The sequence below is a fragment of the Dicentrarchus labrax genome, unplaced genomic scaffold, assembly GCF_905237075.1.
Source record: "Dicentrarchus labrax unplaced genomic scaffold, dlabrax2021, whole genome shotgun sequence".
Taxonomy (NCBI): domain Eukaryota; kingdom Metazoa; phylum Chordata; class Actinopteri; family Moronidae; genus Dicentrarchus; species Dicentrarchus labrax.
The window spans coordinates 9,882,994-9,901,073 of NW_026136713.1; the positions used below are offsets into that span (position 1 = coordinate 9,882,994).

Genomic DNA, 18,080 nt, shown 5'->3' on the forward strand with positions numbered 1-18,080 from the left:
TGTAAGCAATGCTAACTCAGCATGGTTAACAAGATGACATACACATACGGCCAGTGTATCTCCTGTAGTAATTCTGCAGTGGTGCATTATGAGCGCCACTGCTAAGATTTTACACACTCATTAATATCAATGCAGTGTCAAAGATTTTCACACACACTGCAAGCAAAATAACACCCTAGCACTTGGCTAGCTCCTGCTCTTCATTTTTTAATGGACATATATGTAAAAGGTACTGTTATAAGAGTAGCAGAGCTCCTTTATGGAATACGGCAGTGTGCAATGTATAGTGAGTATGTGGTTGAACAAGAAAGAGAGCAACAGAAAATGACGGTAAATCCGAACGGAGCAGAGAAAAAGGTTAGCAGGAATTTGTCAATCTGATAGTAAATGTACAATAATTATGCTACAGTGTGTCAGTTAATACTGCAGCTTCTCAAAGATGTACGGTGTGCACATCTGCAGAAAAACATTCTGCAATTTTTAAATGCCGGAATTAATGACAATAATTATTCTGCTATAAAACCTGTCATTGACTGGGAAACTCTTATGAGTGCCACTGCCATCAATAGTTACTTTAAATTACTGAGGAGCACTAGTGTTTCATTGCACCACCTAAAAAGACAAAGTTGTAACTAGTTGAGTAGAAAGTTCAATATTTCCTTATGAGATGTAGTGAAGTAGAAGTAAAAAGTTGCAGAAAATAGAAACACTTACCTCAAAATGGTACTTAAGTACTGTACTTGAGTAAATGCACTTAGTTACTTTTCCACTTGCATACACACAACACTGGTTTGAGCTGTGAACCTGATTTTTTTAAATCTAGACAAATCTTAACTTTTGGTAGGGAGAACAGATCTCAGGAATGGGCTGCAAGGATAGCACCTGTAGCTGAATATCCACATCATGATGCGACTGTGAAATTTTTTTCCAGGCCAAGGAGGATAAAGCGCAGCAATGAGTCATGCACACCGTGTACATTATGTACTAATGTTTTGAAAAGGTCATAGGTTATGCAGCTTAGTTTTATGCGGTCCTATCCTTGTGACAACTTTGTTTTATGGGTTAGGGTTAATATTAATGTTAATATACACAGACACAAACAAATTATAAACTCAAATATAAACTGCAGACCGCCTGCTGCGCCACCTCAATATGCCATCCTGGGCGCCTCATTTTGGGTTTTTTGGTACGTACCACCAGGCTTGGAAAAAAATATATTGGCGAAATACTGCACAATCTAGATATTACACCCGTTTTTCTTCAGAACATATGCAGTTCGAATATGTTGATTCTCCCACACTTCCATTACCTTCCATCTCCACCCTACTGTAATTTCCCTTCTCTGTCACACTCCATACAATCAGCACCTCACCTGTCTTCTCCATACAATCATGTAATTGGAATCATACTCCCCTACACCCAGCTCTGTCTCCCAGGCCTATTCACACAATATTGATACCTAGAAATGTTACAACACCAGTACCACATTACCCTTTACAAATAACAAAACACAAACAGAAATAGGAGTGCAAGCCCACATCCATCTTAACAGACAGGTCGTTTGTTTTCTTTCTATTTCTATAAATACCCTGTGAAGTCATGAGACCAAAGGGACTTCTATTATTTCATGCTTTATGCATTTAGTAGTCAGAGACAAAACTTTGATTAGAGCTCATATATAAAGGTGTGTAAAGAAATGACCTCCTCATTATGATTCTTTATTTATGCATGTCTGTCATATTGCAATTCAGCTTTTTCTGCTTTCTGGTTTTTGGCATTTTGTCTTTATAACGAAGGTACCTGGCCAATCTCCAGCTGGGACTCAGGATTTTTTTTTTTTAGTACAGGGCAAGGGATGTTTATGCGTCAAGCTACATTGTAAAACCAAATTAAGTCCGAGTGAAACTGCAGGCAAGGCCGAGACAGAATCAAAACCATCAGAATGTAGCACTAACTCTTGCTTGGTGATCATTGACTGGCTGAAAATATATGTAAATCCAGCTTTTATTATATAATCACCTGAAGATAGGAATCGTTATTTTTTTGTTACTGTAGAGTGAGCCTTTTATATCTACAGGCACCATGGGCCGCGTTCAATGGAGACCGCCATGTTAAACCACCATGTTTTACAGTAGCAGGGACAAACCAAACACTGGCTCTAGATAGGGGCATTTGCGTAGGAAGTAGCGATCTGTAACCATACCTCTAGCTAAGACTTCTAGTCCATTCATTTGAACACCGTTGATTGCAAAGGCTTTCTCCCAGTGCTCCCAGATAGTGATCACCAATCAGTAGCTATAAAAGCAGCATTGTGAAGCACCATTAACCGTTACCAGACAAAGCACAGATTTCTTTGCTGCATTTTGCACCCCCACTTTCCCCTTTATCTTCACCTGTCCTATCAAAGAGACATAAAAACCCCAAAGAATATTAAAAAAAGGAAATTCATACCTTCAGGATTTCTAAATATCCTGGTATACTGTAGTACCTTAATATCTCCAAGACTAATGGAATGTTATTCACTTCATTTGTGAATGTAAGATAAAGACACATTCTGTCACATCCTTATCAAATTTGCAGTAGCTATTAGATGAATCATTTTTATTTGCTGTTGTGCAGCCTAACCTAATGTGCATCAATTTTGAATATGACAGAACTGTGGGCGCTTCACTCATTTGCCTGTATAAGTGGCCACTCTAATGCAAGTCTGCATTTACTTAGTTTTCATTCTTGCTCTGATTTCCATAATTTCTCTCACCACTCTCAGGACCTGCTTCTTAAATATGTATGCACAGACAGGTGCAGGTTGGCACACACAGACACATCAGCAACGGTGTGTGACTGGTTCATTATATTGCTGTCACAAGCCAACCGCATCTGCTGATTTGCGTTCTGCTCATCTCACAGACAGACAGAGCCTGTTCGCTTCCCTCCTTATTTTCTATGCAGCCTTCAAGGCTTTGTAATTATGCTCCCTTTGGAACACTTACTGTATATGTACTGTATGTGTGTCTGTGCGTGTGTGGGTATTTTTTGAAAGGCTTTTGCTCTGGGGCACTGCTCTGTGTTTTTCATGCACAGAAAATTACAAAGCAGCAATCATGATCTTATCTTATTCAAACTTAATTTTAATTTATTTATGATCATGCATATCACAACTTAACCAATTTTAGGAAACTTTGCTGCTGCTTATTGGTCAGTTTTTTTGACAGTCAGATGGGGCAATTGTTTAGGTCTTTTATTACCAATTTCTTGAGGGAAACCCTAGTATGTCAAGTCTATAGGCAATAGTCATTTAAAACCAAACAAAAATTTTCCCAGTGCTCAGTGATGGATGAAACTTCTTCTCTTCTAAGAAATCCGAATAATGTAACATTACTGTTACAAGCTGGCGGGTGTCTCAACCAACCTGTGTAAAAGTTTCTTACCTTGGTGAGTGGTTTGATGTTCACTCAAAGTGAGAGGGCGCCACATGTACCATTTAATTTAACCAGCTCACTGTGGCTGATTAGAGGAATCAGCTCAATTAGATGGCAGACTAGGCTTGCGGAGCACTCTGCATTATAATTCAGGAATTCTGTGAGTTTGGTATATGTTGAAAATTAGAGAAAGACCTTCTGAGCCCAATTGGATGGAGCTCTCATTATTGAATAATCAGTTACTTTTAGGAAAGATGTATCTAATCATTTGGTCTATAAAATGTCACAAAATTGTGAAAAATGCCCATCACAATTTCCTAGTTCCCAAGGAGATGTCTTCAGATTTCTTGGTTTCTCCAACCTGCTGTCCAAACCCCATAGTTTATCCATTTACAAGGGAATTAAATAGTGCAGAGAAGCCAATCATCAAATTTGAGAAGTTGGAACTAGCACATAGTTGGAATTTCTTCGATTATTTTCCAGTGTTATGTCAGTGATCAATGACACACACATTCATGCAGATGTTTGTGTTTATTACACTTGCATGCTAGCATGACTAACCACAGCTGGTGAATAAGTAAGTGTTATTGTCAATGGATTGATAACTGATCATATCATGTTGTTCAGTGTAATGATTCCAAGCAGACTGTAATTAAAAATCTTAACAGTGGAAAAGTTATTTCCACCAAACAAACAAACAGTTTGATACATAATATTGCAGTCATCGTCATATTGTAATATACGGTGTATCTGAAAAATATTCATATTAATATTTTGATATTAAATTAAGCTAACAGCACAGTTCTATGAATAACCAGTTAGGTCTTGAATCGAAGGTGACGTCATCCATTTAATGGAGGCCCTGGTACTCAGAGCAGTTGTGAAAGTGGTTCTGAAGTGGTTCATTGTTGCTTTATTGTTCCTCAGACAGACAGACATTCAGTACTTTTAGGCCCATTTGACTGCCTTATAGACAACCCTGGCTCAAACACTGGCTAATTTAGTCTATGGGTGCCTGTTTTCTTAACTGTACTTGTGGGTTGGAAAGCGGAACTTAACACTAACAGTTGAATTCACGAATGGCTTTTGTCTCTTCCTCCCCCATCTGTCACTGTTGCTTTCCTCCTGATACACTCGTATTCAGTTTCCTGTGTGATCACCTAGAATTCACTGTGTCTACTCTCAGCTGTATATTTCCGTTCTGTAGGGTGAATAGCACCACAACATATGTGTGTATATTATTTTCTGTGCCTGTGTGTCTGTGGGCATGGTTTGAGGGTCTGTTATTTAATGGCAGCTGTGTAAGCTGACTCATGTTTCTATGGTCAGAGTTCATTCTCTCTCTCTCTCTCTCGCTCTCTCTCTTTCGTAATAAACGTGTGCAGCTGTGGCACTTGTAGTAAAGGGACAACGCACCTTATTATAGATGTACAGACATCCACTGACAAGGCCACAGGAAGTCTTAATAACTACACTGAGATTGTTACAAGGAATACTCCATACTTTTCTTCAACAGGTGTTCAACAAGCAATAATTTTCCAAATGTAACTCTACATTGTACATCTGGCGACAGCTGTAGGGGCTTTGTCCACCAGCCAAACAGCTAGTGGATGGTCAAATGTTTACCAGCTATTCAATAGATTACTGTTGTTTTTTCTGGCTGGTGAGTGAAGCAAATCTACCAGCCACTTGCATATTGTACCAGCATTTGGCTGAAAACAGAAAAGTTACACATATTTCCCCATGTTTAGAACCCCATGTTTTACAGACATGGTATCAAGCAAAACCAGATGGGAAGATCACAAAATAAAGCTCAGTCCTCAGATGAAATATAAAACGCACACAGATGAAAGACAGACTTATTTTTTGCATAGCAGGTACATATTTTGACAGCAAAGTACTCTGGGGCGATTTATCACTCTAAACTACAAAGAAATGCTGCTGACGTCTGTAAGTTCATTATTGCATGCGTAGTACTCAAGTCTAACGGCAAAAAGCAGCCGCAACTAGCCTTTCATGATGTAAAGATGGTTCATTACACATTCCAAGTAAAAATCCCGCATCCAAAGTCTTACTTATATAGGAGTCATTATGCAAAGTGTCCCCATTTAGAGAGTTATATTTGTCACAAATTATTGGAATATTCATTATGATTTATTGACATGTACATGTAATCAGCATGTTGTCAACATGAATCATAACAATTTAGCTATACCTTTGGGTAGACTATTTTTAATAATGCTATTTTAGTTATTTTATGAAGATCAAATGTTTTTAATGTTTTTGACATTTTTATAAAATATTGATCTGAAAACTAACAAGTAATATCTGTGAAATAAATGTAATAGAGTAAAAAGTACAATGTATAATGTAAGTACAAAGTAGTATAACATGAAAATACACAAGTAAAGTACAAGTACCTTGAAATTATATTTGGCCAGGTGGCCATAACACTATGGCCAATATGTTAAATAACTTGACAGTATGATCATGCCTTCTTATTGTGGATATACTGTATGTATTTCTGATAGTGCTGTCAAACGATTAAAATATTTAATCGCGATTAATCGCATTAATGTCATAGTTAACTCGCAATTAATCGCAATTAATTGCACATTTTTATCTATTCTAAATGTCCCTTGATTTCTTCTTGTCCCATTATTTTTTCTCATTTTAATGCTCTTATCAACATGGAAAAGTGGATCGGCTTGCTTTGTGCAAATGTTGTTTTTATAGAAAAATCATCCGTTGTCGCCTGGGTTTGACGAGGGGGCGGAGAAGTCGCATCAGCTGTGTGCTTGGCCATCAAGTGGTATTTCAGACTGGACGTGCTGCGATGATAGCTCAGTTCACAACGACAAAACACACAGATCACTTTTGTCTTGGAACCATTTGGCAACTTTTTAAAAGTTAACTTTCCATTCAGAATATTATTGGCATCCATTTCGGCGTCTCATGCTCGCCATCCACTCAAAACGTAACGTCTACTACTCTTAAACAAGTGTGTGCGGCGTGCCTGTTGTTTTGTTTCCGGTCTAGCTAGATCCGGTGTGGTGTTGTAGTTTTTCTAACATTACTAGTTGTTGCAACAGCATGTGAAAAAAACTACAAAGTGTGCTAGGCCAAAAAGAACGTTAGTCTTGCGATAACAAAATTGACGCCGTTAAAATGGGTTTGCGTTAACGCCATTAATAACGCGTTTAACTGACAGCACTAGTTTATGATTATCACAAATTGGGGCCTGGCTGACAGGACTCCACTGCTGAGCTGAGTGCACTGGAGAACCTACTTGAGCCTGGCGCACACTCTGTGGTGCGCCCCTTAACACCAGCCACTGCCATTCTCGAAACTGTATCTAAATAAAATGGAACAACATACTTTGCATTTTGCTTGAGTTCTTTAAATACCGTGGGAATTTGCCTAATCAGTGCCCCCTTCTCCCTCTGGTGCAATTCCAGACAAAATTGTTTCCCCAATGATGGCAAATCATTTCTTTGCCTCAACTTTTATATCAACTAAACATGAAGACATACACATAGCAGTTCAGTTTGAATATAACTAAGCTCCCTGTTGCCTGGGAAAAGATTAAGCCAAACACCATTTAAGAAATATTACATATTAACAGTTTCATAAAAACTCAAAACTCTAGAAACACAAGACAAAGGGCGTCATATGGGATACTGGGAGGAGTAGCGAATGAAAACTGAATGAAACAAAATGCAACGTAATAGTAATAATAATAATAATTTATTTGAACGTGAAAGCTGGCATATACACATAACTTTTCCTTATTAACAATAGTTTTTGTACTGTTGGTGGTATTGTACTGAGGAAGAAAATTCACATTCTCCAGACTTGCTAACCGAAGGACATGTGGCAGTTGTTGACATATTGACATTTGCTTTCCTCTGTCAGAATACATGGAAAGTAGCTTGCCTTTAAGTTTGAATATTAGGCAAATTTGCAGTCAAGAACAAAATGTTGATATCATCCTAGTCTTAAGATTCTTGAAAACAGTATTTTTCACTTCATCTTATTTTTTCTTTCACTTTTGTAATGCTAACGTTAGTTTAGATTATTCTTATTTGAGATGTTTTAATGTACTCTTTATGGACCTTATCAGGGCATTTGTTTTTGCGGTTCAAAAGTGGTACTGCTGACAATGGGTCTCCTATGGGGACATTATTGGGCGTAGCCTGACACCTAGTGGCCAAGACATGCAAGTGTATTTCAGATATGGTTGGCACTTTCCCTTTTTAAAAATGTATTGATGTACATCTGCCCTTGACTTTTTATGACTGTTGATCTGCTGCTAATACATCACACATGTAATTATTACCTTTCAGATGTCTTAATTACCTCAACTTAGGCTCTACATTTAAACTTATTAGTTCTCTAGAGATGTGTATGAATGACTGGATTGAGTTATAACAGTGATTTATTTCTGATTTTATAGTATTTCACTCTGTCCTCCTGTGAATCACTAAACTCTGTAGAAGGGTTCCTGGATCTATTCCCTGTCATATTGATTTCTGTCTAATGATTCTTTTTCTCTCCCTTCATCTGACTCCCTTCTTGTCACTGCTTCTCCCTGCCATCTGTTTGATTTTTCTTACCCTTCTGTGCCATTTTTTTTCTTTCATACGATCATCCTTTACAGAAACTCAAACGGCTGATTCCTGACGAGGTAGGTTTATTACTGCTTGCCACCATCACCTATGTGCTTGATCTGTCCAGCTGTCACTGTGGTCTTTGATAAAACTGACTCACCATTATCCATTTAATGTCATGTCACAGTCTGTCACACACACCTAAACACCTAATCCACTGTAACACAAATGTTGTTGAGTATCTGTGTTTTGTCCTGTGCTGTACTCACATTGGATGTGCATGCTTTGAAAATGCACACTGATAGCATGAAATACTTGGCACATAGGCTAGTGATGCCTTCATGTGCCTGAAACGGAGGATACCAGAATTGTACAAACTATTATTCATGATAGTGTTGCCCCTCCATCATTATGGAACTGAGGCAATATGTGCCAAGGGTTACATGTATCCTAACATTGATGTTTTTCAGTGTTTTTCATTTGGCAATATATTATATAAACACTGAGTGCAAGTATTGGCAATTTACCACACAAAGTCAATAAAACCAGAGGGAAGAAATCCCGTTTTTTCAAATTGAGTGTTATGTTGTGTGCCTATCAGTGTTAACTTCCTGTTGACTTTGTGTGACAATGCTTGTCGGCAAAAACTTTTAACGTCTCTAATCCCTAATCATTGTCTCACATTTTTGAAAGGTTTCTACTGTTGTAGAAAATGTAATATCCCAAAATGAAGGGAGAAATAGCCTTTGGGAATTTTATGAACAAAGTAGGCCTGTTTTCAAATTGTGAGTTGATTAGGGATTGCTACCTTGTTTTGTGGCCTTTCAGTGATGGTTACATTTTGCAGTTTTTCACTTTGACCTCTTTCCTCTAACTTGTCCAGTTGGAGCGTTTCACCAGCATGAGGATGAAAAAGGACAAGGAGAAGCCTGGCCATACGCCCGGTCAGCGACACTCGTCAGCTGCGAACTATGAGATAAATCCTCAGCAAAGTGCTATGCTGCATGATCATTCTGATGAATATGTCCTGGAACTCTTCGAACAGATGCTGGTAAGATAGATATTAAAAGTGTGTGTGTGTGTGTGTGTGTGTGTGTGTGTGTGTGTGTGTGTGTGTGTGTGTGTGTGTGTGTTTCACAGTTCAGTTCAGCTTTTGGAGAATTCATTATCTCCCTGAGGACCCATTGTGTAGAATTAGCCCAATACCTTTAATAAAACCCCCAATAAAAAGAAAACAATTTAATAAACAAACTAGAAAGTAATGTGTTATCTATTAATTCTGTTCAGTATCTCAGCTCAAAACCACCCCTGCTCAAACTTTTAAACTGAGCATCTGTAAGAATCTCACTCAAATACCTTAATGTAATTCCTGACATGTATAAATACAATACAATTTCCATTTTAGTATGCATTTTTTACTTATTAATTGCTTCAGTCTACAGATTTTTCATTATACTATCGCCTTGTCTCAAAATACTTTGTTTATCCTATTCCATCCTACTTCTTTTTTCTTCATATCTACTTCTTCCCGTTTTTCTCCAGGTGGATATGAACCTGAATGAGGAGAAGCAGCGGCCTCTAAGGGAAAAAGACATTATGATCAAGCGAGAGATGGTCTCCCAGTACCTCCACACGTCTAAAGCTGTCAGTACCAAAATAAATTGCTAACACAGTGTGCTGAAAGAAATTTGCAGACAGATTCATGCAAGTCATTGTTTTTTCAGTACTGGCTAATATCAGGACGAGTTACAAAACATTTGGTCCTTAACATGCCATATTGTCCTGTAGGGCCTCGGCCCATATGCTTAACACATAGTGCTACATATGGGCCTGTTTTGTCATTATTCACTTTTAAAACACATTGAATTTATATTCAATGTACTATTTATAAATTATACAAATGTTTTTACTGCTGAAATGTATAGTTTAACCATCATTGGGAAGTAGTAGTAGTAATAGTAGCAGCAGGTGTAATGTAATTAAATATTTGAAAGTGAGTAGCTCAAAGAACATCAAAATTCCAAATTTGTGTACACACTGTCTGTTTGTGTTTTGTTGATTAGGGCCAAAACCAGAAGGAGAGCTCCAAATCTGCTATGATGTACATCCAGGAGTTAAAGGCAGACTACCGAGACACACCACTGCTCAGCTGTCTGGAATCTCTGAGAGTCTCACTCAATAACAACCCTGTCAGGTAATACACTGCCTGTGAGAATAAAATAAAACACAGAGCTAGATAAAGGAAGAAATGGTTTCATAGTAACTGTCAGTCTCCTAGTGTGAAGTCCTGCCCTCAATCCAACTTTCTGGCAAGACTTTTTAAAAATGACTGATCTTTCACGATCAGTTTGTTATCTGACAGAGCTTAAGCCTTTTTGCCATTTTGAAAAAGATAAGAAATCACAGTGTGCAGATGTACAAAGGCGATACAGACCTATTAATGTGCTTAAATTTCTGCCAAAGAAGCTTCTATTAAATATTAACTTAAAAGACGCTAAAAGTATTGCAGTCCCTCATACAGGCTATTTCCATTGAACTTACTGTATTATGTATGTATCATGTGACTCAAGAAGGTCATGCTTGTCCTTTAAAAAAATGTGTGTATGTCAGAAGCTCGGTGTACTGATCATGTACACTTGTCACTTCAGTTGGGTGCAGAACTTTGGAGATGAGGGGCTGGCACTGCTGCTGAATCTGCTGAGAAGACTACAGGAGGACAAAGACGAGTACCCGTAAGACACTTCAACCACAGAAAGGCAATTGTACTCTATATCAATGCATAGTTGTAATTTTTTCCTATGTCTGTCTTCTTTCGCATCACTAACTAGAATGATGGGAGTGAAATGTCAACACGAGATCATTCGTTGTCTAAAAGCCTTTATGAACAACAAGGTAAGAACAATCATTGTTTCTTTATGGACATCTATATACCTAATACTAATGCTTTTCTACGGATGCACGTTGTTGCATTTAAGCAATAAAACTAGTAATACAATAATCTTTATCCTGTTATCTTTCCTCGTTGTAATGGAGCAATTCATCCACTAGAGGGCATTATGAAGTCAGTGTGACCAACTTCAATCGATTCATCACAGTGAACGCAGTCATCAGTAACCTTCGAGAGTGCTTTGAGTTTTCAGTGTGGTGATGTGTCTAACCCTAGATCGTGATCTCTTCAGGATCTATCACTTTTAAGAATTATACACCAGTGTGAATCAGTGATGTGGTGCATACGAGAGACACAATGCTACAGAACTCTTTTTTTATTTAAGAAACATAGTTCTGATTAGGTAATATCATAAGTTAAAAACTTTTTAAAACTGAAAAAACACAGCATTAGTGAAATAGATGCAACATAAATATTGTTAGAAATTTGATATTTGATTCAATATAAATTAAGTCAGTCTTAGTGTTGTATGTCAAGATCTATATTGATGTTTTTTGTGTTAGTTCTAGTCCGACAGTTATACTTTAACTGTTTTGTCTCCCCTTTAGTATGGTCTGAAATCCATGCTGGAGTCAGATGAGGGAATTCCTCTGCTGGTCAGAGCCATCAACCCCAGGGTACCTCATATGATGGTGGATGCTGTCAAGCTGCTCTCTGCCATCTCAATTTTGGAACATCCTGAGAACCTGTAAGCATTAAGAAAATGTTGACACCATGTAATTTATTAAGTTGAACATACAGAAATTATTTCTCTTTGACCTGGATCTCGGGTTTCAATAAAATCTGTCGAATAGAGCAACAGAATGTGCTAGTCATTCTGCATAAAAAAATTTTCATGGCAAATTTTGCATTTATCTTATTGCCTGCTTGTTTTTTGCAGTCATGAGCGTGTTTTGGAGTCCATTACCGAGGAGGCAGAGAAACGGGACATTGAGAGGTTTCAGCCTCTCCTTGCTGGCATGAACAATCACAACATTGCTCTTAAGGTACACATACACATGTACACACATACTTTATATATCATACAATTATAAATCCCCTAGTGTTTTTGTATTTGTTGTCTTTAGTATTACTGTTCTTATTCATCTAGTTAGTCTTAATTGTGAAGCTGACTATACAATGTGATTTTGGCAGGGTGGCTGCATGCAGCTGATCAACGCCTTGATCAGCCGGGCAGAAGAGTTGGACTTCAGGATCCATATTCGCTCTGAGCTACTAAGACTGGGACTCAGAGAACAGCTGACGGTACAGAAAACACTCTTTTGATCTTCTCTCAAAGTGACTCTCAAACAACACACATTTGCACAGCCTTACTCTTGATGCCTCTGCCTTGCTGACTGGCTGACACTCACTCATATGCTGTAAAAACCTTTTCTCAACCGTCCAAACTCAGTGTTTGTTACACTCTTCCTGTCACTCATCCCCCATTGTCCTCCTGCAGGAGGTGCGGATGATAGAAAATGAAGAGCTGAGGGTGCAACTCACGGTGTTTGATGAGCAGGCTGAAGACGACTCTGAGGACCTCAAAGCACGTCTTGATGACATCCGCATTGAGATGGAATATCCTTCCACTGGGCAAAATTGACCCTCTGTAGAAATTGTCAGGGTCTACTTTTTGACTTTGAAAATCTGAATAGCTGGTTTCAATATAGCTTTTCTACGGTCATGGTTTGATGTTTACATTACTTTGATGAGCCAAGGGAATAACCTTCATAAGGCTTTTCATAATAAAAGAATATGCAGGATTCAGAGAGAGTAGTGTATATAATTATATGTATGTATTCCCTGCATTATAATGAGTCAGCTATCTACAAAACATCAGATTGCTCCTTTCTTCCCCTGTGCAGTCAGCCTGATTACTTACTTTATTCCAAGACAGATTTCTATTTTCATTCTTAATAAGCATACTGTTTCAGGCTCTGGGGACATTCTAACCCTGCTTGGACTTTTTTACATTCATGTCAATGCTTTATTGCAACTCTGAATTATATGTTTTGTACAGATAAAATCAGTCAAGGTACACAACAGTAGAAACTACTTAGTTATATGTAAATTTTTATTGTAGGTGGAATTGATAGTTCATGCTACTACACTTTGATATTGTTCTGAACACATGCATATCTGACCATTTTTGGAAAAAAGTGGGACAGCTGGACCTGAAATTAGTCCCTTAATAGCTTTATTCTATGCCAATATTGTCTATCTTTATAAAACTTCAGAGTCTATATAATGATTTTGTCCTGATTTGACAGTTATCTTTATCACACAACACACACTTTATCAGCTCTTTGACTCTTCGATAAAAACACCACCATCCTTGCAGTGCATTTTTAAAAAACGTCAAAAAGTGCTGCTGTAATTCTTGTTGCTGCTTTTGACATGCAGTTATGATTTTCAACACCAGATGTCTCCCAGGGTAACAGTAGAGTGTAAACACAGTCTGCCTTCCTCACTGCAACACTGTATCTGCTACTAGCACATGATAAACAAAAAGATAATATAACACAGTTGGTCAAATTCATTTTGAAAATACACTTATGTGATAGAATTGATTGTGGTAGTTGTGCAAGATATGGTGAGAGTATATCACACTGTCCCTATACGAGACCGTACAGAGTTTTTACTTATTGTCAATGAAAATGTTTTGTATGAAGTATTTAATATCTGTGTTAAACTCATCTATTCATTGTGTTAATGGAGCCTTAATTTCGGCTTCAATGATGTGAGGGAAGTGTTTGACATCCTTGTCAACACTGTGAAGGACTCCAAGGCCGACGGCCACTTCCTGTCCGTGATGCAACATCTGCTGCTGATCCGTAATGATTATTGGGCCAGGTAGCACTTGAACATATACACACTCACACATGTTTATGTTGACACAAAATGCTGATCATACAACCATATCATACGCATACAGGAATTTACTTATGTAACTATCACTGCATTTTCTTCTGCAGTATCCATAAAAACACAAAAGGAATCTTCGTTTTCTTCTCTTCATCCACCTCTTCCTCCTCTCAGCCCTTTCCTCCATTTCCTGTTTGTTTTCTAGAGCATCGTCCCAAGGCTTCGAAATTAATACATGCAAAGAAAGTCCAATTCCACTTTAATAGAAATGAATTCCATCACCTCTTATCACCAGAAATATGCTAATGTCACTCCTTGTGTCTTCTAAAGCCTGTGGGGGTTTAGCTAGGGAAACAAGAGAGAGAGAAAGAGTGAATGATTGAATGACAAGATGAGGTTAGAATAATGTTGCACAAGTCAAGAGTTGTATGGCCTAGTGTATGCACATTTACACTCACGTCCACTTTCAACACAAAAGGGAAAATTGCTTTGCCTTACTTCATATCACAGAAAACAGGCAAAATATTTAAGAACATGTACACATTTGAGGTGAGTTATTTGCCTTGTTGGTCTGGTGTTGCCTTGATATTTTCAGACAGGCAGGAAAATGTTATTTATATTTAACACAGTTTGGGGAATAAATTGTTAGGATGGAAAAGGTAGGTTCGCCCAAACAAATAGCCCCGACTGAGTCATTTCTGTCTTCCTCCCTCTTTCTTATCCTGCTCTCTCCATCCAGTTGATCCAGTGGTACACAATAGAGTTGGTCTATAATGGGCTCCACAGAGAGACAGGAAGTGAGGGTGGGAGGAGAGCTCTAGAGTGGCAGAAAATACAGTTTGATAATTACAGAGATGAAAAGAGAAGGGAGGTTCAGGGCGAGACAATAATGAAGAAGAAATTGAGAGTTGTGGTAAATTGCTAGGTAATGTTGAGAGAATGAGGGAGGTACTTACAGGGATTGGAAGGGTTAGTATTTGTGGGAATCAATGAAAGAGTACCTGCTACTTGGGTCTTTTTTCATTCTTGGTCTTTCTGTGGTTCAATCTCAAGTCGAGATGGAGGCCTGGGAATTTACTAGAACACACACATGCACTCATATAAATGGTCATACTTGAAATCATGCACAGACTGTACAGTGTGTAATAGATGTAGTTTAAAAAAAACCATGACATCTTTATATTTATTTTAGGAATTATCACAATGTATATAGCCTTAGGCCTACAAACCACCTTTTTCCTAATATACCTAATGTTTGAATTTAATTTGTTCAGGCTTATGAAGAATGCCAGATTTAGGATGTAGCCAAATACAAAGTCATTTCTGTTTGACTCAGTTTTCCAGTACGACACTAGATGTCTCTCTCGCTCCATGGATAAATCTGAGCTTTAGAAAAAAAAAAACCCTTGAAGTATATTGAAGGAGTAGAATAAGTGTTAGACAAAGGCAGATTGACTAAGAGAGACAGGGGAGGGAGGGAGACTGAATAAATAAAGTATTGAGTTTGTGACTCTGGCAGCATCTAATGGGGTCAGGGAATAAGACACCTCCAAAATTGAGTGTCTGTGTGGAGCTGGCTTGATCAGACACGGGGCGCTGGACATACATCAACACACTCTCACGAACACAGTTGCACACAATCAATCTTTGTGACAAGAAACTCAAACCGTCATGCTCACACAGACAGCCAATCTCAGTTGCAGACAAAGTGACAAAGCATGCGTGTTCACACATTTGTCTGAGCAAATGAACCTGCTTGCTCTTTGTCAATCCCATCCTTTACTCACATGCTGTGCCAGATTTTTTTATTACATACATTTGCTATAATTGTTGACACAACATGCAGAGTATGTTGTAGAGAGTGGAATTCTTTCTCTTTTCTTCCCAGAACCATGTATAAACTTCTCCATTGTTGCCATTCTTCTATCCTTCTCATTTTATCTTCATCCTGTCTCCTAATTCATCTCTTTGTGAATCCGTCACTCCTTTCTGCAGGCCTCAGTACTACAAGCTGATAGATGAGTGTATCGCTCAGATTGTGCTGCACAGGAATGGAGCAGACCCTGACTTCAAGTGCCGTAACCTCAGCCTCAACATTGAAAGCTTGATAGGTGAGTTGTTAGACCAGAACACACAACCAAGTCCTTCCTTTTCTGGTGGTGCCCTCTTGCCCATCACCCTTAGAATTTAGAGCCATATTCATGCACATGGACCAGGTATGTGGGTTCAAAGTTTTAACCATATTTCACTTTTGGCCTACCCCACTCCAATCACTGACATAATTGCTAGTTTGCTGTCAATGGCAATATACTTGCCCAATGTGATTCAACATTTATTTGGTCATACTTCACGTTACCATGTCTATGTTCATGGTTGACAAATGTGTAGTGGCCCAGAAACACCACTGGGTGGAGCCAGACAGAGACTGTGTCACAGTGTGGAATGAATTGTGCTACAGGTTTGAGAGTCATAGGTCTGAACTTTATCAAGAGGGCAAACACTTGATCAAACAGAGCAATCCCAGAGTTTGAGTTCACAATGTAGTAGGTGAGATTTATTTGTATCGTTATCGAATGTTTAATTCCTGACACACGATGATACATTGTTTAGATGGTAACTTTCAGGTGTGGTGAATGTATCAATATAATAAAAGTCAACTGTGCATGGGTATGTGTGTCTGCAAGCATCCTCTATGTTTAAAGGGCAGTTTATCAGTATGTCATGCCCATATGAACATTGAAATTGGTTTTGCTTGGTGTGATCATTCCTGTTCATACTGGTCATTAAAAGAATGGAAGTGATGGGTAAATGGAATCTATAGTCCTTCCGAAGTTACTGTCCTTTCATTGCAAAGCCCCCTCTTTGCATTACTATGCCTCCACTTCAGCTCAGCAATAGTTTCTGGGGAAACAGAAAAAGGAAATTCTAAAATGACAAAGATACTCACTTGATTTGTTTAACTTTAAAGCCTGATATTAACTTCAGATAAACTTTGGAGCATATTTTTGCACAGAATGGGGACTGCAGATCTTGTCCCCCCTTCCTTTCCATTGGGACCGTATTAGGAAAGGATCTTTTAATAGCCAGTATGAAAAAGAGGAATGATTAAAGTAAGCAAAAACAGTTTAGACAGGTTTGAAGTGACTGTGAACAAGACACAGAATCCCTACCAGCTTTTTATGGAGATCAAGAAAGTATTATGATCATGGTCACTGATCCATTTCATTTCATGTCACTCCAATAAACACAAACATGAAATGCTGAACTTTGCCAAAATTTTTGGACTTGAGTGACAGCTCGAGATGTTGACTAGGAAACACCCGCAGACTATAGTAAACTAAACCAGAGCAGAATGGAGGTGCAGGCCATGTCTCAAGAGTTCAATACTCTTTTATGGCAGGTCTCCGTTGCTCACCGCAGGAGGCTCTAATTGCACTGCTTCTAAATGCGTCCTGACACACACACACACGGGCTGGCTGGCTGGCCTCCTTTAAGGCTGCCAGAGTTATTATCGGTGGAAAGCAGCCCAATTCTGCCCTGCATGCATTATTTAGTGTTTTTCTTTGAACTCTGAAATTCAGCACAGTTTTTTCCCCCACATTCTGGCTCCCTTAGTGCTCTCTATTCAAAGTTTGTCCCATTTAGCCTAGCCACCATGACAGAAGTAACACCCCCCCCATTACACATCCAATAGCCATGTAAACTCACACACAAATGCACACTCTGAAATTGTATGTGGGTTGGCATATTGTGAGGTTCTTTCATCTGGCAAAACCTTCTCTTTCCAAAAATGGATTTCACATTTTTGTCTGCCTTGCTTACTAGTTTATTTAGATATACATAACTCCTTTTTCCACTCAACATATCTTCATTGCAACTGAGGACTCACACTTCTATCTATCTATCTATCTATCTATCTATCTATCTATCTATCTATCTATCTATCTATCTATCTATCTATCTATCTATCTATCTATCTATCTAATTCACTTTCTACAGATTTATGTATTTTTTAAATTTTCCATTATAGCTTTTCACAGCTCTTCTATCTCTGCTGTTCGAACCCTGTCTTAGGCATCATGATTAGCTGTCTTTGATCCAGTGACTTTGTGGCATTCATCTTCATGTTAATTAGCTCTTTTATTTCACATGCTCGGCAAGCCCTTGGGCACTGAACCACCTGTAGACCCTGCAATTATTCTGTAAGAGTACCCTGTTGGTTAGCCTGTGTCCTTCTCACCCTGTCTTCTGCCAAGC

At 38.4% G+C, this 18,080-nt stretch overlaps 1 protein-coding gene across 2 annotated transcripts in view; it reads left to right on the plus strand.

Annotated features, from left to right (window-relative positions):
* LOC127374252 (protein diaphanous homolog 1) overlaps positions 1–18,080 on the plus strand; it is a 43,915-nt gene that overhangs the window by 18,393 nt on the left and 7,442 nt on the right. Inside the window, exons 2-13 of one of the 2 annotated variants that reach the window (XM_051419400.1) lie at positions 8,080–8,106; positions 8,913–9,080; positions 9,572–9,673; positions 10,093–10,223; positions 10,678–10,761; positions 10,858–10,921; positions 11,525–11,664; positions 11,857–11,962; positions 12,111–12,221; positions 12,418–12,535; positions 13,694–13,811; positions 15,819–15,934. In XM_051419400.1, coding sequence (XP_051275360.1) covers positions 8,080–8,106; positions 8,913–9,080; positions 9,572–9,673; positions 10,093–10,223; positions 10,678–10,761; positions 10,858–10,921; positions 11,525–11,664; positions 11,857–11,962; positions 12,111–12,221; positions 12,418–12,535; positions 13,694–13,811; positions 15,819–15,934 — 1,285 coding nt within the window. The remainder of the gene's footprint in view (positions 1–8,079; positions 8,107–8,912; positions 9,081–9,571; positions 9,674–10,092; positions 10,224–10,677; positions 10,762–10,857; positions 10,922–11,524; positions 11,665–11,856; positions 11,963–12,110; positions 12,222–12,417; positions 12,536–13,693; positions 13,812–15,818; positions 15,935–18,080) is intronic. The other variant, XM_051419401.1, reaches the window with a different exon arrangement.